This window comes from Oryzias latipes, chromosome 14, assembly GCF_053564925.1.
Source record: "Oryzias latipes strain Hd-rR chromosome 14, Olatipes_Hd-rR_3.1".
Taxonomy (NCBI): domain Eukaryota; kingdom Metazoa; phylum Chordata; class Actinopteri; order Beloniformes; family Adrianichthyidae; genus Oryzias; species Oryzias latipes.
In genome coordinates this window covers 9,622,721-9,644,202 of record NC_136250.1, presented here as the reverse complement: position 1 = coordinate 9,644,202, position 21,482 = coordinate 9,622,721, and the positions used below count along the sequence as shown (strand labels likewise).

General features: G+C 39.4%; 3 protein-coding genes and 1 long non-coding RNA gene across 4 annotated transcripts; 3 read left to right on the top strand and 1 right to left on the bottom strand.

Annotated features, from left to right (window-relative positions):
- Positions 1-1,422: 1,422 nt before the first annotated feature.
- Positions 1,423-3,212, top strand: LOC101160754 (claudin-3). The gene has a single exon (XM_004076174.5). The coding sequence runs from the start codon at positions 1,566-1,568 to the stop codon at positions 2,214-2,216; it is 651 nt and encodes a 216-aa protein (XP_004076222.1). The 5' UTR covers positions 1,423-1,565; the 3' UTR covers positions 2,217-3,212.
- Positions 3,213-7,344: 4,132 nt separating this feature from the next.
- Positions 7,345-8,824, top strand: LOC101160501 (claudin-3-like). Its single transcript, XM_011483265.4, has one exon. It carries the CDS (start codon positions 7,480-7,482, stop codon positions 8,128-8,130), a length of 651 nt encoding a protein of 216 aa, XP_011481567.1. The 5' UTR covers positions 7,345-7,479; the 3' UTR covers positions 8,131-8,824.
- A 4,089-nt stretch (positions 8,825-12,913) lies between these two features.
- Positions 12,914-18,429, top strand: LOC101163922 (claudin-4-like). The gene is made up of 3 exons (XM_011483264.4): positions 12,914-13,770; positions 17,984-18,136; positions 18,213-18,429. The coding sequence occupies exons 1-2, from the start codon at positions 12,918-12,920 to the stop codon at positions 18,088-18,090; spliced, it is 960 nt and encodes a 319-aa protein (XP_011481566.3). The 5' UTR covers positions 12,914-12,917; the 3' UTR covers positions 18,091-18,136; positions 18,213-18,429.
- LOC105355578 (uncharacterized) lies at positions 15,261-15,815 on the bottom strand. The gene is made up of 2 exons (XR_909959.3): positions 15,531-15,815; positions 15,261-15,448 (listed from the first exon to the last, which is right to left on the bottom strand). It is a non-coding gene; the product is annotated as an uncharacterized LOC105355578 (long non-coding RNA).
- Positions 18,430-21,482: the final 3,053 nt, after the last annotated feature.

Genomic DNA, 21,482 nt, shown 5'->3' with positions numbered 1-21,482 from the left:
GTATGGAAAGTTATTTGGAAAATCTTTAAGAAGATTTAGAGATGATATTGTGCTTTTAATGGGAAATGGCCCCCAGAACCATAAAACTCTTTTTATAAAGAAAAATAATTAATGATTAATATGAAAACCAGGAAAACTTCCTTTTTAGCTGCAACAGGAAAAGAAATACTCGTATACAAACTGTCTCTCAGTCACGTACATAAAACTCAAAAAGGTCGTCGGATCAGTTTCATTCAGGCTGAATGTGCTTTCTGTTCGACGTCTGGCACTGTCTTCACCACAGATACCCACCTTTCCCTGTTTTGAATAGTCAAATGAATTCAGGTGAGCAGAATGTTGTTGTGGCTGCACAGCTGTGGAACAAAAACTCCAAAAAGGCAGTGTGTGCACATCTACAGCATCTATCGTTTGCTTGAAAGTAAAAGAAGTTTAGGCTGTGATGGTCTTTCAAAAATCACAAAGAAACATTTCATAAACTTTCCTGTTGGTCAGTCTGAGAAATGAGTCAAGGTTCAACCAATTTGGAGTTCAAGCTTTTTTCTATAGTAGAGTAGATACCACCTAAAATAATAAGCAATTCATCCAGTTCAAGAAATTAGACTGAAACACTGTCTGAGAAACAAAAATAAACTAAGAAGCACTGACCTACAGGCCTCAGTTAGGATCACTGAGTGTCAGCTATTGTTTTTGCAATTTGTGGATATTTCTTTCAATTTTTTTTCTCAAGCTCTTCTACTAATTATTTCAAAAATAATATTCATTTTTACATACCATATTTAGAAAACATTGGAGGAATTTGAAACAGAGACAAAAAGAAAAATAATATTTTTTGGAATGGGACATAAAAGGCAGGTAAGATTTTTGAAGGTTTGGTTGCAAAGAAACACATAACTAAGTGACTCAACCAAAATTGTGTCCTGATACCACACTATTTGTATGCTGAAGGTGTCCATAATGTTTTCTCTGTTCATATTAGCTCTCGGAGCAGTAAATCCGGTTTTCTTCAGAGCTTTTGCATTGGTGTTTGAACAAAGGTATGAGAAGCCCAGTCACTGAACACAGGATTTAAGGAAAGACGGGGAAAATGTGACGGTTTCCCACTTCATCCAAGTATTTATATTTTTGCCCTAACGCTCAACTTCTTATAAATTTCCTCTTGACTCAGTCAGTTTTTTCTAATAAACCACAGTGTGTAGACACAACTCCTCTGGGAAGACAGGTTTATTGCTGTGTTTATTTTTTCTTAGAATTTAAGTGCACTTTTGTCCAACCCTCAAAGACATGCACGGAAAGCTCAGACCTTTCCTTTGTTTTCTATCGCCTCCTATTTAGGGTGTGGTTGTCTTAACATGGATAGAACCAGGTACCAGGTGACATCATTGGACAGAGACTCCTCCTTTTCCTCGGAAATATAAAGGATTCAGTGCTTCTGTGGCTGTATCCTTATAGCTTCATCACACCTTCTCTGAGCTGCTCCATTTCAACAAAATCCTGGCAGAGCAAAAAAATCTGAAAGAGGTTTTTGTGTTTGACTTTCTGGACTTGTCGCCATACAAAGAGGAATCATGTCGATGGGTTTGGAATTGGTGGGCATTTGTCTTGGATTCATTGGATTCATCGGTGCAATAATAATATGCATCTTGCCTCAGTGGAGGACGACGGCTTTCATAGGATCCAACATCGTCACCGCTCAGGTCATCTGGGAGGGCTTATGGATGAACTGTGTCACTCAGAGCACAGGCCAGATGCAATGCAAGATATATGATTCTATGCTGGCGTTACCTCAAGACCTGCAGGCCTCCAGAGCAATGACAGTCGTGGCCATTATACTCGGAGTGCTAGGGGTGTTGATCTCTATTGTTGGAGCCAAGTGCACCAACTGCATTGAAGATGAAACAGGAAAGGCCAAAGTGATGATCATTTCTGGGATCTTCTTTATCCTCGCCGGCCTTCTGGTCCTCATTCCTGTCTCCTGGAGTGCGAGCGCCATTATCCGGGATTTTTACAACCCAGTAGTGGTAGAAGCGCTGAAGAGGGAGGTCGGAGCATCGCTCTACATTGGCTGGGGAGCAGCTGCCCTTCTCCTGATTGGAGGGGCTTTGCTGTGCACCAGGTGTCCACCAAAAGAGGAGAAATACAAGCCAACAAGAATGGCCTACTCTGCACCACGCAGCGTCAGTGCAGGTGGAGGATATGACAAAAAGGACTATGTTTAATGCTTTTTTATCTATGCTTGTTTGTCCGTGTTCTTCTTACAGTTTGAAACTACAGGGTAACACTCTGTTAAAGACTCCGAGATGAAGATATTTGTAAAAACATTTCAACTTTTTACTTTGCTGGCAGATGAAAAAGATTGCCTTCAGTTTGACAATACTTTGTTTGCTTACGTTATGCTTGTTTAAGATAATGTGTTTATTCTACTAAAGTAATGCTTTTAAAATGATCTGCTTTTTCATTGACAGTCTGGTGTCATGTTTCACTGAAACCTGCTGTTAAAACATTGTATTGCCGGTGTTGCGGAAATGCCAAGTCCCTCTTTACATAGATTTGAATCTAGGATTGTTCATTGTGCGTGTACTGCATGTAATATAGGAGAGTTCTGTCAAGACTAAACTTAGATCTGGAGGCACAAGGAGCTTTTATTTTACAAAATGTGTTATATACATATACATATATATATATATATATATATATATATATATATATATATATATATATATATATATATATATATATATATATATATATATATATATATATATATATATATATATATTTGCATGTTGTATATTGTATTACATATTTATCATATTTTTGTAACTTTGTTTTAAGCTTTTCCTAATGTTTTGCTGCCATGACGGCATGCATTTTTTTCTGGCTCCCTAAATTTCTAGGCCTCAGTTAGCATCACTGATTGTTAAGGGGTGATGTTACCCACTGGTTTTAACTGAACCCATTTGAAGACAGTTTTTTTCGTTCCTTTATATTATCATATAACTTACATTGACGTCACCAAATTCCGACCTTTTCAAAAACAGGAAGTGTGAGGGAGAAACAAGCCTGACAGTAGGGGCGTTGACAAAGAGAGCAAATGATAAATTGTCTATCCAATGTCACCTGTTATTTTTTATTTTTCTGAGCGGTTTCAATGTCACAAATAAAACAATGTTGTTTATGAACATTAATTTGTAATAAATTGATGTGGATATAAAGTCAAGAAGGATTTGTTTTTATTTGGCATCTGTACATCTTGTTGGTTGCAACAATAAACACATACCACATAGACAATACTGAACCAAGATCCCACCTTTGAGTTAGAATCATTAATAACTTAATGTTGCAGTTCATTTAAAGCCCGGGCCGTGGACCAGTACCAGTCTGTGGGACACTGGGCTGCAGAGAAAAGAAATCCCTTTTATTCATAATGTAATGTAGTCCAGAAGGATATTTTTGAAACTACTGAACAGACCCCACCACATCCAAATTATTCTTGACACATGTGAAGACGCTTAGTCACATGTGCATCCAGTTCTTTCTTACAGCGCCCGTGTCAACCGCTGAATTGAGACCCCAAGGCTGGCAAAGTAGTCAGTCAGTCAGTCAGTCAGTCAGTCACACACAGTAGTAGAGATGCACTGATTTTGTGTCTTCTCCCGTCCCGCAGGAAAAAAAACATGTATTTGTATTGATATTATTTAAGAGATTCATGGGGGGGGTTCCTTTCCCTGGCCTGCATGTAAAAAAATAAATAAATAAATAAATCAGCGGTCCCCCAACCTTTTTGCGCTACGGACCGGTTTGATGTCTGGTAAAATTCTCAAGGACCGGTATATTAAATGTGGCGGACACACACTGCAGCATCGCTACAAAAGAGGCAGAGACACGTCATAAGACGTACTCTGCACTTTTATTATGACACGTAAACATTGTACATCACACAGGTGTCATCATCCTCTCCCCTTCCCACACTATTGGTGCTAAAAATAAATAAACATGACAGGAAGAAACAACTAGGGGTGAAACAACATAACTGCCAGATGAAAGGACACGTGGGCAAAAGGAAACAACCGTGCTCAACCGTATTTTGACCAAAGCAGGAAAAGGGGATTGATTCCCTGTGATGCCAGCTCCGACAGTAACCCCTGGCTGCAGCCTGAGGGACTCCAACTGCAGACCAAACGTACACGTGACCGACACTACAGTACAACAAAGTAATATGATGTAACCTGCATGAAAACTGTGATATTTTCTAAACATAAAAATAAACACAAATTATGACATGAGCAAAGTCCTCCCTGCCCGCAACACTCCCTGGTCGCTATTATTATAACATTTAAACATACCTTCAAAATAAGTGCATGAAAAATCCAACTCACCAAAATGCTGAATGGTGAGTGGGAATCTTCTGTTTGGATAAATCCGTATTTTAAGTAGGACTCCTGATACTGTCTATTAAATGAAGCTTTCTTTTTTTGAAAGTTGAATGCTCCTCTTCTGTCTCCTGGCTGGGCCTTTTCCCCTTGGCAAAGAAATTTTCCAAAGACGTTTGGTTAATATCTTTGTTCATAAAGGCACTTCACTTTTATGGTTACTCAGGTTGTATTCAGACTGGACATATTTGGGTTGCTTAAAGTGAACCAGAGTTCATTTTCCCTGATAATCTGCAACAAATGAGTCTAGACACCAGTCTGAATACATCCAAATGGAGCCTGGACAGGGACCAGGAAATACTATCTGACCCATCTTTGGAGGTGGTCTCACTTCATTTCCAAAAGGACTGAGCTCTGGTTTGCTCTGACGTTTCCTCAGTCTGAACAGGCTCCATGCGCAGAGCAGAACAACTGAACAAAAAACAGCCACCATAGCCGGATATTACGATGTAAATGGAGCAGGAAGGAGGCAACCATGGCGATGAGAAACAGCAGCTCATTGAAATTCGGTCTGATAAATGCAGGCTCAATAAAACAACTTTTAACATGATACACATTGCTCCTCATTGTTTTGCAGACTATCTGTTTGTCAAAAACACTCATCAGCGAAACTAGCCGTTTCCTCAGGAACCGCCTTACAGCATGACTCCGCTGTACCAAAGTAAGGCGGAGTCGTGCTGCATTAAACTAGACCTTGTGTTGGACTGAAGACCACAAATTAGGTGGACTCGATCCAAACCAATAGACTTTTCCAGTCTGAATACACCCTTACACATTGAAACATACACGAAAGATTCAGCAAACACATTCTAGATTGTTTACATGCCGAGTAAAGGATTCGGCGAATCCGTCCATGTTTTTTCTGCACATACTGTATATTAGCTCTTTGAGAATTAAGTTCAGTTTCTAGCAAAGCTTTTGTACAGGTGTTTAAACAACGGTTTGAGAAGCTAAGTCACTGAAAGACAGGGACAAGTGTGTTTTCCCACTTCATGTTAGAGAAATTTCAACACAGCTCTTTGTCTAACCCCAAAAAAAGCCACTTCTCCATTGGCCTTTTTTTGAAAGTAAGCATTTTTTGGTAAGAAGACTAACATTAGACCTTAGAACCATGCTATTTTTTGTTTTGAGAAGATCATGTTTTTGTAATGCAAAATTTAATTTACCGGTAACTCTTCCTGGATCAGGGGTCTGCAACCTAAAGCTCCGGACCCACGTGTGGCTTTTTACCCCCAAATTCTGGCTCTGTGATTAATAAAAAAAAAAGTAAGTTTTAAAAACTATTTTAAATAGTTTTAAAATAGCTTGAATACAGACCAAATGCATGGTTCGGAACTCCATCCAGACCGCAAATTAGGTGGACTCGATCCAAACCAACAGACTTTTCCAGTCTGACTACACCCTTACACATTGAAATATACACGAAAGATTTAGCAAACACATTCTAGATTATTTGGCCGTGGTGTTGGATCTATTTGTGTTGTTGGGATAACATTCAGAGAGATATTTTGGGCCCAAGTGAAAGAGTAATTTTCAATAAGCTCTTATATAAACAGAACACATGCCGAATAAGGCTTTATTCATGCCTCCCCCATCTATTAATATTAGTAGTAAAAATACTAGAGAAAATGTCCAACACAAAAATGTATGATACATTTGTGGCACAAACAGTGTTAGCTAAACTAAAAAGTGTCAAATGGTAGATTTTACATAAAGATGTCTTCATTCAAAGCAGTTTACAGGTTTCACCAAGTTTGTGACACTTGGGTCAGGTGTATTGCCTTGAGACATGATAACTTTGATGCCTGGAAATTAAAACTACTAACAAACCAAATGGCAGATGGCGTTTCCATTCAATCAGTCCCATCCTTTGAAAATGTTTACCTGAAAAATAACTTATAGGTCATCCTTAAAACTGGTAGGATAATTTTGGGGATTTTTTTGCAAATGAATCACATCAGGTTTTTTGTACTTGCAAGTTGTGTTTTTTTCCCCTCAAATTTTTATTCAAGCTCTTCTATTGACTTTTTCAAATTAACATTTATTTTTGCTGTATATTTAAAGGACAAGATAACATTTGAGGAATTAGAAACTGGGACATCAAATGTCCTCATGTAGAAGAATATTTTTTATATCAACTTATTGGAATGGGAGAAACAAAGCAGGCTAAATTATTGAATATTTGGTTGAAAAAAAGCATATGTAATGTCTGGTTAGAGTGTATCCTGATACCACTCTGTGTGCTGGTCAGACAATCAGTCCTCAATGTTTTTTCCACCTGTATTTGCTCTTGGAGCAGTAACACCGGTTTTCTGCAGAGCTTTAGCACTGGTGTTTGAACAAAGGTTTGAGAAGCTCAGTCAGTGAACACAGGACTTAACAAAAGAAGGGGACAATGTGACTGTTTTTTCCACTTGATGTAGGTATTTAAATTTCTGTGCTGATGCTTAACACAGCTCTTTGTCTAAAAAGCTACTTCTCTATTGACCTTTTTATGAAACCTGCTTTTATTAATAAGGGAACCAACACTTCCTTAGAATTTTTTGAATTCTGTGTTCTGAAAAAAATATTTTTTTGTTGCATAAAATGTCATTTTAACTCCTAGAGTCACTTGTTTCTCTAATAAACCACAGGGGGTTAAGCACAACTCCCCTCGGAAAATAGCCTTTTTGTTGTTGAAGTGTTTGTTTTTCTTGGAAGTTAAGTGGGTTTCACATTTGTCCAACCTCCCCAATACATGTAAGCTCAGTCCTTCCTCTTTCATTCGCACTGCCTCCAGCTTCCCTCCATCATTGTGCACGCACACTTCCTTTTCAGGGTGTGGTAGTCTAAACATAGGTAGAAGCAGGTACCAGGTGACATCAGTGCATGGAAGCACCTCCTTTTTCCCCGAGGTATAAAGGATCCTGTGCTTCTGTGGCTGTATCATTATAGCTTCATCACACCCTCTCTGAGCTGTGCCATTTCGACAAAATCCTAACTATCTAAGAATCTTGAAAGAGGTTTTTGTGTTTGAATTTCTGGACTTGCTGCCATACAAAGAGGAATCATGTCGATGGGTTTGGAATTAGCGGGCATTTCTCTTGGATTCATTGGATTCATCGGTGCAATAATAATATGCGTCTTGCCTCAGTGGAGGACGACGGCTTTCATAGGATCCAACATTGTCACCTCTCAGGTTACCTGGGAGGGCTTATGGATGAACTGTGTCATTCAGAGCACAGGCCAGATGCAATGCAAGATGTATGATTCTATGCTGGCGTTACCTCAAGACCTGCAGGCCTCCAGAGCAATGACAGTCGTAGCCATTATATTCGGAGTGCTAGGGGTGTTGATCTCTATTCTTGGAGCCAAGTGCACCAACTGCATTGAAGATGAAACAGGAAAGGCCAAAGTGATGATCATTTCTGGGATCTTCTTCATTCTCGCCGGCCTTCTGGTCCTCATCCCTGTCTCCTGGAGTGCGAACGCCATTATCCGGGATTTTTACAACCCACTACTGGCAGAAACTCAGAAGAGGGAGATGGGAGCATCGCTCTACATTGGCTGGGGAGCAGCTGCCCTTCTTTTGATTGGAGGGGCTGTGCTGTGCACCAGGTGTCCACCAAAAGAGGAGAAATACAAGCCAACGAGAATGGCCTACTCTGCACCACGCGGCATCACTACAGGTGGAGGATATGACAGAAAGGACTATGTTTAATGCTTTTCTATTTACTATACGCTTGTTTGTGTGTGTGCTACTTTGAAACTACAGGGTAAAACTCTGTTAAAGACTCCGAGATGAAGATATTTGTAAATACATTTCAACATTTTACTTTGCTTGCAGATGAAAATGATTACCTTCAGTTTGACAATACTTTTGTGTGCTTTTATGTTTAATTCCTGTGTAAGATAATGTGTTCTTTCTACTTAAATAATGCTTTTAAAATGATGTGCATCGACTATCTGGTGTCATGTTTCAACAAAGCTTGCTATGAAAAAATTGTACTTCCAATATTGCGGAAATGCCAGATCCTTCTCTGCATTGATCTAGTTCAAGACGTGTGTGTGTTTTACATCTAATGTAGGAGAGTTCTGTTAAGACTAAACCTGGATGTGGGGTCACAGAGGAGACTTTCACAAACTATATTTTATTTAAATATCAGCATTTTTGTGTATTATATTAAAAAAAATTATATTTTTTACAACTTTATTTTAAGCTTAATGTTTCTCTGATAATCATGTTGTTTTCTTAGCAGAGATGACGGCATGCATTGTTTCCAGGTTGCTGATATTTCAATGAAGATGTCCATGTTTGAAGTTTTGCTTTTTTTTACTTCAGAATTGTTTTATTGCTATTGTGTTGTGAAACACACAATATTAACAAAGAATATGAATAAAGTACTCAACTTAAAGTGTGTAATGTCTGGTTAGAGTGTATCCTGACACCAAACTATGTTTGTGTGAAAGGTTTTGGCGAATCCGTCCATGTTTGTTCTGCACATACTGTTTATTAGCTCTTTGAGTATTAAGTTCAGTTTCTAGCAAAGCTTTTGCACTGGTGCTTGAACAACAGTTACTGAAAACAGGATTTAATGAAAGACGGGGACAAGTGAGTATGTTCTCCCTACCATGACAAAGGTGGAAAGATTTCATGTAATCCATGGACACCAGTGAGGTTCACAAATCATTGAAGAAAAAAGGTTCAGAGCACTGTCTAGTGGGTCTAGATGACCCAACTCCCAATATTAAAGTGCCTAGGATAGCACAAGGGTTAATAAAAAATAAAAAAAAAGTTTTAAAAACTATTTTAAGTTGTTTTAAAATAGCTCTTTTGTCAAAGTTAATGCAGAGTAAAAAGTAAGTAATAAGTGAAGTAAACTTGCTCAAACTTTATTTAACTCCTTCACATCCTGTTGAGGGACAGTACGTATCACTCTTGGAGGCTTCTGACTACAGTACCCATAATGCTCCAACAATCTATCAAGCAGTTCAACTTTGTAGTTTAAATAAGTCGAACTAAAACATTTTGACAGATTTTTGGGTGACGTGTACCACAGAAAATTACTTTGAAGTCTATAAGCACAACCAGAAATATTTAAGGTGGATTTTCTACATCTGAACAAATTCCAGGATTTAAAGTGCACCTTATAGTTCAGCATAGTAAGGGTAACTTAATTAGCCCTGATTTAATTTTAGTTTGTTAGATTTACACATTTCTGGCTGAGAATAATAAATGAAACAAAAAACGGTGTGGGTTTTTTTAAAAACTGCTGACATTACACAACCTTCTATTACATTTGCTGGATTGAGATGTGGCACAGGATGTCTTTTATTTTGAAAGTACATCATATTGAAAAAAGTGATTTATGGTATTTTGAAACCACTCGTGTTCATCTGTAACTTATCTTTTCAATCAGGTTCCTTTCCAAACAGCATGAAAATAGCCAAAGTCATACCGCTGTATAAAACTGGGAACAAGCACCACTTCACAAACTACAGACCCATATTATCCAAAATTTTGGAGAAACGTTTTGAATGTAGATTGGATGCATATATCGAAAAGCACAAACTTCTTAGTGACAGTCAAAATGGATTCAGAGCAAACAGATCAACATCCTTGGCAATCATAGACTTTATAAAGCAAATCACAAATGCAATTGATCAGAACAAATATGTTGCAGGAATTTTTATTGATCTAAAGAAGGCTTTTCTTTTGACACTATTAATCATGATATATTGGTGGAAACCTGTTTCTTTTTTTTTTTTAGGTTAACTGTGCTTCACTTTTTTCTAACCCGCAAAATGCTTGCATGACAAGCTCAAACCTTCCTCTTCTTTGTGCTGCCTCCATATTTTCTCCATTTATGGGCATGCACAGTTACTTTATTTTAAGAATTTCTGTTAAAAAAATGTCTTAACCGAATAAAGCAGGCAGAACCCTCTGCAGAACGGCAGAAACCCTCTTGTCCTCTATCACACCCTCTGCCCAAACTGACACAGTGTTGAAACTGTTTTATTAGTAAATGGAAAGAAATGAAAAGAAAATTGCATTTCTGTGTGACACAGGAGCGTGCAGGAATGCATGCAGAGAACATGTACCCAAAATTGCACTTTCAAAATTCAGTAACAGTGTGTGAAGCTGATTGTGAAAGAATAAATGTGGCAGAAAAAGAAGCAGTTTGGATTAAGGACCCAGAAGATCACCATTGTAAATTATAAGTTTTACAATATGCAGAATTTCCAGAATGTCCAAATTTATTTGGACGTGATAAAATTTTGATGTTAGGATTAGAGCTGGGTGAAGTGCTTTTTGTGATGGTTCATCTCACAAAAATGAATTTGGGAATGCTCAAACAGGCTATGGTAATAACCCACAACAGAGTTTTAAAAGCCGAACCATACCACTCTCACCTTTCAGCACAAGCTGCAGAACTAGTAGCGTTAACTAAAGCATGCAAGTCAGTGAAAGATAATGGCGTCACAATTTACACAGACAGCCAATACGCTTTTTTTTACATTACACACATTCGCTCAGTATTGGCACAACAGGGGGATGGGGAACTCTGATGGATTAAACCAAAGCAGGTTAAGCCCATGGGGTGACGTGTCAAACTGAGGGAATGTGTAAACAAATAAATAACTATTATACAACATATGGCTTTAATTCTTACTCATAAAGTCTTTGTAGGTCTTACTCAAACAAAATTAATAATAATAATCTTTGTAGGGAATGTTTAATCTGTGCCAGGCACAATGCACAAGGGAATCTCAGGTCGCAAAGAGGGCAATTCTCCAAACCTAAAAATCGGTTCCAAGCGATACACATGGTTTTTATAGAATTATAGAATTTTTTTAAATTATTTCATGGAATTGTGTGAAATGTTGTGTTTGCGTTGTTGTCAATGCTGTTACATTATTTTCGATCAGGAAGTACCTGCAGGTTCCGGAACACAAAGAAACCAATTCTACCAGTGAAGCTAATCAGACAAGTGGAAGTGATGTGATAACTGCACTCATCCGATAAACTCAATCCTTACCTAAATGGTTCACTGAAGGTTCGCCTGACCATGACTTCTGCAATTATACCAATTTCTAAATTAACTGCCCAAAAATGTAACTGCATACTGTGCACCGGTTACACTGCTGTTACCTGTGTGACTGTGTATCCCATGACTGTTGAAGTTTTGGTAAAACTGGTTGTCTAGTCTGTATCCTCACAGATGGAATCCTAGACAAATGCGAGGAGTGTGGCTAACAGAAATTGACCCCACTTACATAAATGCCATAGGAGTACCACGAGGATAGGCAGACGAATATAAACTGGTTAATCAGGTTGCAGCTGGCTTCGAATCCTTTCTCTGTGGGTGGTGTACGATTAACAAAAACGTTGACAGAATCAACTGACATCCATTATAACGTCCAAAAAAATAAAGGAACAGGACACCATAGGGGTTTGAGGCTGTACATGAGCAGCTGTCTGCAACCTCTCTAATGACCTTCTTGAACAGGATCACCCTCAAAATGCTGCTGGCTAAAAAGCATGATGTGTTCACCATGTTCGGAGAACAGTGTTGCACATTCATCCCTAACAGCACCGCCTCCGACGACGGCCTGACCAAGGCCATTGAAAGGCTTCGCACTCTAAATGGTAAGATTAAAGAACATTACGGTGTTGATACCACCATGTGGGACTTCTGCCTGGCACCCAGCCAGGAGTCCCACATGGTGGTATCAAGACCGTAATGTTCTTTAATCTTACCATTTAGAGTGCGAAGCCTTTCATTGGCTGAGTGTTTGGGAAGTATCGCTCACTGGTAGCTTCCGCATTGTCGTCCACAGCTGTATAGCTGCCATTTTGACCTTGTGTGGATGTTGTTGCATTCCTTGCCTGTGTTCTTTGTGCAATTGTCTCATCTCTACAGCGATTAAACCAGAGCCAACTGAGCTGCATCCGCTGATGGTTAACTCTTGTGAAGACCAAATTGAAGATATGGGCCTTGAGAATTAATTTGAGAAGCCTCATTCTCACTCACATGAACCCTGAGTGTACGTGTACTTTGCTCAAAGAATGATCTGGCAATTGAAAATCTGAATAAGAATTCATTATTTTTGTGATTTTTCTTTTAAGCAAATATATCATAAACAGGTGGAATAGTGTTGAAACTGTTTTATTAAATTTTTTGTTATTATACATTCGCTTTTCTTCTCACTCCAATTTAGATCATGAGATGAATGCTTGTGTGACCATCTATGGTGATATGTATGCTTGAACTGTTTTGTTGTCAGAGTTTGTTTTAACCAGGAAACGAATGCAGACACAGTGACATTTCATATATGTCTCACAAAACAGCGAGCAATCTTAAAAAAACAGGAAGCATCCCCCACAGAGATGGACAAAGAGCAGACATCTCACGTGTTTTTCTTACTTGCGTTGTGGTTATATGTTCCTCCTCCCCTAGAATTGCAAAAGACATTGTGACCCAAGGACTGCCCTGTTTAAAATAAATGCGGAGGGCAGACATTTGTGAACTCAAAGCAGATTTGGAGATTTGCATGAGAGGATGTTCCGTCTGTCTCTCCTCAAGAATCCATTGTCTTTCTTTAGCCTCATTTATAATCTGTGAGTGTTGGTCTAACATTTTAACCCAACACAGAACAGGAAAATCTTTGCGGTCTTCTAAAAGAGTTTTTCGTTTTCGAGTTTTTGGACTCCTGTTTGCTGCCATACAAAGAGGAATCATGTCGATGGGTTTGGAAATAGCGGGCATTTCTCTTGGATTCACTGGATTCATCGGTGCAATCATAATATGCGCCTTGCCTCAGTGGAGGACGTCGGCTTTCATAGGATCCAACATTGTCACCGCTCAGGTCATCTGGGAGGGCTTATGGATGAACTGTGTCACTCAGAGCACAGGCCAGATGCAATGCAAGATGTATGATTCTATGCTGGCGTTATCTCCTGACCTGCAGGCCTCCAGAGCAATGACAGTCGTAGCCATTATACTCGGAGTGCTAGGGGTGTTGATCTCTATTGTTGGAGCCAAGTGCACCAACTGCATTGAAGATGAATCAGCAAAGGCCAAAGTGATGATCATTTCTGGGATCTTCTTCATCCTTGCCGGACTTCTGGTCCTCATCCCTGTCTCCTCGAGTGCGAACACCATTATCCGGGATTTTTACAACCCACTAGTGGTAGAAGCGCTGAAGAGGGAGGTCGGAGCATCGCTCTACATTGGCTGGGGAGCAGCTGCCCTTCTTCTGATTGGAGGGGCTTTGCTGTGCACCAGGTGTCCACCAAAAGAGGAGAAATACAAGCCAATAAGAATGGCTTACTCTGCACCGGACAGCATCACTACAGGTGGAGGATATGACAGAAAAGATTGTGTTTAATGCCTCTTTATCGACTGGATGCTTGTTTGTGTGTGTGCTTCTTTTAGTTTGAAACTACAGGGTAAAACTCTGTTGAAGACTCCGAAATGAAGATATTTGTAAATACATTTCAACACTTTCCTTTGCTGGTGGATGAAAAAAAACCCTTCATTTGATAATGTTTTGTTTTCTTATGTTATGCTTGTGCAGGATGACGTGTTTATTCTACCTAAACAAAACTTGAAACCTACTCCTTGAATGTAGTTGCAATGATTACCTGCTGTCATGTTTCACTGAAATTGGCTGTGAAGGCACTGAGTGCCATGTCATTGCCAATGTTGCAGACAGTCCAGGTTCCATTTTACACAGATTTGGTTCCAGGATTTTTCATTGTGGGGGTGAGTTCTGTCAAGACTAAACGGGTTCTGGAGTCACAGAGAGCAGACATTTCAAAATATATTGAAAATATATTGAATTTACATAAAGGGGCATGTTTGTATATTCTATAACATGGGTTCATTGTATTTTTGCAACTTTGTTTTAAGCTTTTCCTAATGTTTTGCTTCTACTTATACTTGTCTTCTTGACAGCAATGACATTGTGCTTTTGTTTTTTAATCTTCCCTACATTTCAAGAAACATATTTGAAGTTTTGCTTCTGTTACTCAGAAATTGTGTTATTGTTGTTATAGCATGAAACACCTCTTTTCTCAGATATCAAACCTGTGAAATTTGTAAACACAAGTTACTTTGTTCAACAAAGAAATATTTGATTTGCGTTTTTTAATGAAGCAAAGTAAGTCACGCAAAACACTACACTAAAACAAATAAGGATACACTACACAGCTCAGAGGATTGAATTATGCAACTTGTGCACTGCAGACAAGAAACAAGAGACAGAAAGTCATGCTAAGTTTATTTTTTTTATATAAAAAGTGTTCAAACCAAAGAAACAGATTTGGAAAACCTTTGTTAAGTCTCCAACATGATTTTATTATTATCCCTAATACTTTGATAGAAGTACAAGAAAAAAGTAAGGCACCATATTGTTTAACCAACCAGTTATTAATGTATTTGTAGTATACTCTGCACCTAATTTTAATTTTGTATTTTTTCACACATCAACACATTATTTCACTGGTCACTGGGCCTGGTTACTCATCCAAGGATGGTCATAGTGTTCCTACAACCTTACTCTCCTTTTCTCAATCCTATTGAGGAGTTTTTCTCCGCTTGGAGGTGGAGAGTCTATGAGCATCGGGCTCAAGATCAGAAGTCCCTGCTCCATGCAATGGATGCTGCGTGTGAGGATATTGCAGGAGATCAGTGTAGGGGATGGTTGTGACATGCACGCCGTTTTTTCCCTCGTTGCATCGCAAGGGAGAATATACGATGTGATGTGGACGAGAATCTTTGGCCATGTCATGATAATGTGGGGGGTGGAACCCAGATGCTGTAACCCAGAACAAGGACAGGTGAGTTTAGAGGTAAGAAGAGTTTTATTGTTTCTCCAGATGTGTAGTTGTTCGTGGCTGGTGGTGACGTGGACGAGCCTGATGGCGTGGCTGGAGGGCTTAATGCGGTTGGCGTAGGCTGTGGTTTCTTGTAGGCTTCTGTGTAGCTGAGAGGATGATCCACGCTGACTTCACTCTTGGGTGGTTGAAGATCCTGAGACAAGGAGCAGAGGTTTAGAGCGAGAACGAAGCATAACATAAAGTTTCTGAGCATGACTTGGACCAGGGCTAGTCACCATAAGGGGTAACGAACTGGCGATGAACTGTGGAGAGGAGTCTCCTTTTAAGCAGCAGCAGCAGATGATGATGAGAGTGGAGTCAGCTGGTGGCAATCAGGCAGAGAAGCAGGCAGAGCTGGGAGGGGGAGGAGTCCGACAGGCAACATGACAGGCCAGACAGACAGCAGCGTGAGGACGGCCAGCAGGGTGAGTACGATGACCAGGAGAGGGAAGATGAGGACAGCGACCAGTGAAGAACTGTTAGTTGTGAAACTGAAGCATTATTTGCAGCACTGTAGGCTACATATCATATTCATTGTTTTTTGTTTGTGTTTATATTACAAAGTATATTATGCTGTATACATTTTCTTTTTACTCTTATGTATGAAAGTTACTTTATGTGTGTGAATGATAATGGTTACAATTTCCTTGGCAGAATGAGTGCACTGTGTGCTGTTAAACCTAAGAGGCTACTCTTACCCTAAAATCCTTTTTCTTTTCTTCCATTTTATACAAAATTGTATTCTGTTAGCTATACACAAACAGTACAGTTACCATTGTCAATAAAGGACTGAGCTAAGACAGAAAGGTGGACACGAGGGATATTTCAATGGTCCTCTGCCATAGTGACAAAACATCTAATCATTTTGACTTGCAGTGCTTACACAATGCGAAAGGGACAAAGTATTTTGGGGGCACTGACTGTTTAAATTTGAGGGAAATTTGGTTTTGACACATGAGTGAATTGTTTGGGGAGAGATATGAGATTTGGTGTTGTGCCGAACCATCCACATTATTTTGACAAAAGCACCAAGAGTGTTGAGAATGTCCGGTCTGCTTCAAGAAATGAGCCAAAGCAGTTGAGAAGGATCTTTGCCATTTTGGTGGCACTGACTCTTTACATGAGAAAGGAATTTATTTTTGAAGCATGAGTGAACAGTTTTGGGAGATATATTAGATTTTGCAAGTGAGCTATAGAGTTGTGCTAAACTGTAAGACTGTTTTGCCAAATGATTTTAGAATTTTCAGAATATAATTTCTGTTTCAATAAATGAGCCAAACCAATGGAGAAAAACTGTGATGCAAACAAGGATGTACTAAATGTTGTAGTTCATGAAAAGGCCACTGGAGGCACGTTTTAAAAAGGAGCAATTTTCACTTGACTGCCTAGATAAGTTCGTTTATAAACAACAACAAAAACTTTTTCACGTTATAGACCCACTTCAATGAAAATTGTGTTTTGGGTGTTTTTAACATGTTACTGTAGGATTTTTCTCATGATGGAGGTAGTATATAAAATTTAAACTGCATTTCTTTACTTAAATTGTGATGAATCAGAGCAGATGAAAAAATGCTGTTTGAAACGGCTGTCAGTTGTGATGCAGCAACTGAAATGGATAGGGCCAAAGGCTCTCTGCTTCACTCCATTCTGATGCATCCACTTGCAGACAAATCCATTGTCTTCATTTTCATTGCCAGAGCTGTTGTCTGACTCAAACTTTACGACTGGATAGCTCTGAGTTGTCTCGCCATTTTTGTTGCATTGCTAATGTAAACTTGGGGTTGTGAGGTGCTGTAAGCTCACAGGAGAGCGTGTAAACAAAGAGATGATGGCATATCAGTAGAGGCTTGCTTCCACGTCAACAGTCTCACCTCAGAGGCAAATGTCTGATGAGCTCCTGTCGCTCTGCAGAAACCACTTCCTAGAAAACAATACAGGTATTATGATTTTGCCTAAAAACTACATAATCATTATTAAAAGACCAGTGGGAACACTTTTTCAATTGATCAAAAGATGATTGAAGTGGGACTTTAAGATTTTTTTTGATCATATCCTGCTTTGCTTTTCATACTGAGCCGGGTGGAACAAACTGGTCTTTTGGCTCAACATACTTCAGGCTTCTTTTTTTCAATTAAGTTTTTTTCTTGTTGTTTTCTTCTTCTTTTTTTTACAAATAAATATAACTTATTTCCAAAAAAATTATAACATGTCCACATGCATATATAGATATACTGGACAGTTGACTATTGAATGTCCCCCAACCGTATACCACTTGTGGGCGAAGGCAGGGGACATCCTGGACAGGTTGCCTGTCTGTCGCAGGGCCACAAATATAAATCACACACCCATTCACACTCCCATTCACACTCCCATTCATATCTATGAACAATTTAGAGAAGCTAATTAACCTATGAAGCCTGCTTTTGGACGGTGGGAGGAAGCCGGAGTCCCCGGTGAAAACCCACAAATGCACAGGAAGAACATGCAAATGCCACACAGAAAGGTCCCCCATTGATGTTCTGTTTCAGGGGCCTTCTTGGTGTGATGCAAGAGCACTAACCATTTGGGGGGGGGTGAAAAAAAAATCATGTATGATGAGCCCACGTCCCGCTTACTTATTGTTCTATGAGCGTCAAATTATTGTGTTGATTGCGACTAATGAATTACAGATATAAATATTTTCTATTAGGTGAGGGATTGTCATGGTGCCTCTGTCAGACTCCTCCCCCCTACTCCTCTGCTCTCTCCGGACGTGACCAGCTGACTCCACTCATCTCATCAACAACCGCTTCTTAAGGAGATCCACCACCAGTATTCAACGCCAGTTCGTTGTTCCTCAATGGTGCTTAGTCTGTTCAAGTTTATTCTCTTGTTTCATGTCGTTTGTTCTCGCTAATCTTACCATGCCTCGCCCACAGGGTAACTCGTCCTAGGGTACTTACCTGGTTTCCATGGTCAACTCTGATCCCACGTCAAGCCGCCTGCCTTCTGCCTCACCGCTCTGGAAATCCTCCTGCCAAATCCCTCCAGCCGCGCTGAACCTTCAAGCCAAGGACTCAAACTCAGTCCCTCGGACTCATCCTGTCAAGCCTACGAACAACTACTACTTACCTATAATTAAATCTCTCATACTTACCTCTCGCCTCCTCAGTTTCTTCCGGGTTCCAGCATCTGGGTCTGTCAAGTTAGACCAATCATGACAGGGATGAAGCGTTGGCTGTCAATGGATGACAGACACCTAATCGCATTGGACTGTTGGATCCACGAAGTCCATTAATGTCTGAGTTTATATCCTAGTTCAAAAAATCAGAAAGTGCTGCCGTCACGTGAGTGTTTCAGACATCCTAGACACGTTTTAGTCTTTACTTGGAAAAACCTCACTAAAGGTGACTATCAGTTAACAGTCATTCAGATTTCACTGATAACCTGCTCAAATCCAACAACATGCACACTCTTCGTGTACAAATGCCCTCCAATGCTTTATTGTAATCTAATCTGATCAGGGCCACAAATTTTCTGATTGGTGACCCATTTTATGTGATGAGGATTCAATCTACCAACCAGTTACTGAGCAGTGCTACTATATATGGCATTCTGGATTAGACCAAAGTTACCAAGTTTAGGAAAATTGTTCTAAAAACGTATTTAAATTATATTTAAAACAAAAAATCTGTGTTTTCTTTGAAGTTATCTGTGATTCAGCTGCGTCTTAAGTGATGTTGAGCAGGTATATGTAACTGTAAAGTATAAGCAGGTAGCAAAATAAGATGAAAGGAACTAGTTTATTCTTTGATTAGTCTCTCTGCATTATTAATTAATCCGGACTTTCAGAATCCCAATATTAGAGAAGTCATGTATTGTTTTTTTATTTTCTTTTTTTTCTTTTTACAATAAACTAACACGAGTAAGAACAATGACAGAATGGCAGGATTTAAGGCTTATTTGTCAGATTTGAATGTATGCTTTAATAAGAAAGGTCAAAGTGATGTTGACATGTTGCTGATTTGTTGGAAGTAAGTTGTTGGGCAAAGTCTAAAATCTATAGTAAGATAGTAGATACTATAAAGCACACACATCATTGAAATTCTTTCTTCATACCTGATAGTGAAGTCTTGCAAAATGGAGTGTCACTACAAGCATAACTAAATTATATTTCAGAAACTGGAAAATTTAGTTCCAAACTGTTTCCCTTTATTTGGATTCTACCTTTGATACATCAAAGAGACAGAAAAACCACAGAAAGCATTAAAAGCAAAAAGTGGATGGTTTTAAGTCAAAGAGAATAAAGAAGAAAATACCCCCACATTGAAGTTCCAAAAATTTGCTCCAGTGTTTCTAATTTACAAATTTGTCATTTATGTGTATTAATTTTGGTTAGTCTCCATCTAAAGTCACATGCATCCAATAGGGGTGCTGCAGGTTTTGGGTTGTCCTGGACTGTGTGTCTAGGCCATTTTGAGGAGAACACAGTTGTGTCTTGCAGTTTGTTGAGGCTCATGTGGCCACCTCATAAAAATGGAATGTACCATTGTCGTGCATGTGGCAAGTGTATTGTGAAACATTTGCAAGAATAACGTTAAAGTTAAACGCATTTGACATACGGGGCATGCTGTCCAACGGTGCCCTTTACGTAGCCTTCTAGTCATCATAGTAGAGGCTTGTTTGTCAGCATTCACCTTATTGAATGCATTGTTTCATATATGTATGCAATGTTATGTAATTTTGATCTTTTAGGGTGATTTTAACATTTACCCAGGGACTGCAGATTAAAAATAATCCTTTGGCTAACTCTGGCATATTGATAGAAATGTTTATTACTATGCGCTGTCCCTATATTAAATAAATAAATGGGAGAAAACAGAGGGTGTACACTGGCGCACAATGCTGCAATCACAGGGTGTACAGGTGATATGTAAGTTCCCACAGGACAACCACTTCAACTAAACTCTGATTGTCTGATTTCCTAATATATAACAGCAAAGCTGTGAGCAAGGGACTCTGCACAGTGCACAGGGTTCGGGGCTGGAGTGGGGGGGCAATAAAAAAAAGACAATTCTGTAGGACGCATCTCATATTCTTCTCCCTTACTTACACTTACAAATGTCTTAAGTGTTCACTACAACCATGCCTGTCGACACAAATGAGCACGGCCAGTCTTACATGGTTGTCTATGATCTTAATATGTCCTTACTATCCTTACTTACTTTGTGCCCACAGGATGCCTGAAGGATGCCGACACAAATGACACTCTCACTGTCCAGTATTCTCATGTTTGATTAAAAACTTATCACATGAAAAGCCCACACTGTGCAGGGTTTGGGGGGGGTTCACTCATTCATCTTCTAAACCTGTTTTGTCCATTTTGGGGTCACAGGGCTGCCCAAGCCTATCCTGGCCAAGTGTGGGCGAAGGCAAGGCACATCCTGGACAGCAGGGCCACAAATCAAACACCCATTCATATCTATGAACAATTTAGAGCAGCCAGTTTACCTATGAAGCATGTTTTTGGACAGTGAGAGGAAGCCGGAGTCCCCGGAGAAAACCCACAAATGCACAGGAAGAACATGCAAACTCCATACAGAAAGGTCCCCCATTGATGTTCTGTTTCAGAACCGGCTGTGGCAAGAGCGCTAACCATTTGGGGGGATGGAAAAAAAAATCATGTATGATGAGCCCACGTCACCCTGACTTAGCCTTGTTCTATGAGCGTCAAATTATTGTGTTGATTGCGACTAATGAATTACAGATATAACTATTTTCTATTATGTGAGGGATGAAGAGTTGGCAGTCAATGGATGACAGACACCTGATCGCATTGGACTGTTGGATCCACGAAGTCCATTAGTGTCTAATAATGCAACCCTCAAAGAGTATTGCCATGCTACTGTATTAATCCTGTTTTTTCCACCCAAGTGGTTTTGACTCCAGAATGTCTTGAATAATTGTTCAAAAAAAGCATGAATGTTTTCCACCTTCATGACAGATTGCAAATTTCAGATTACTTCCAATGACTGAACCAAGACTAATACTTAATAAAAACTGAAAAAATACTTTCAGCCATTTTAGACATGCCTACACCATGGTTGCAACACAACAGAAAGTCTGTCATAAAAGCAAAAAAAAGTGCTGTACAAAGCAATGTTCAAACGTGGATGTCATTCACTTCTGTCTGCCTCCTTCCCATTTTA

Excerpts from the sequence above, each read along its gene's own strand:
- LOC101160754 (XM_004076174.5), top strand. The coding sequence starts at position 1,566 with ATGTCGATGGGTTTGGAATTGGTGGGCATTTGTCTTGGATTCATTGGA.
- LOC101160501 (XM_011483265.4), top strand. The coding sequence starts at position 7,480 with ATGTCGATGGGTTTGGAATTAGCGGGCATTTCTCTTGGATTCATTGGA.
- LOC101163922 (XM_011483264.4), top strand. The coding sequence starts at position 12,918 with ATGCGGAGGGCAGACATTTGTGAACTCAAAGCAGATTTGGAGATTTGC. Across the intron at positions 13,771-17,983 it reads ACCGGACAGCATCACTACAG|GTGAGGGATTGTCATGGTGC; the intron begins GTGGAGGATATG and ends ATTTTCTATTAG.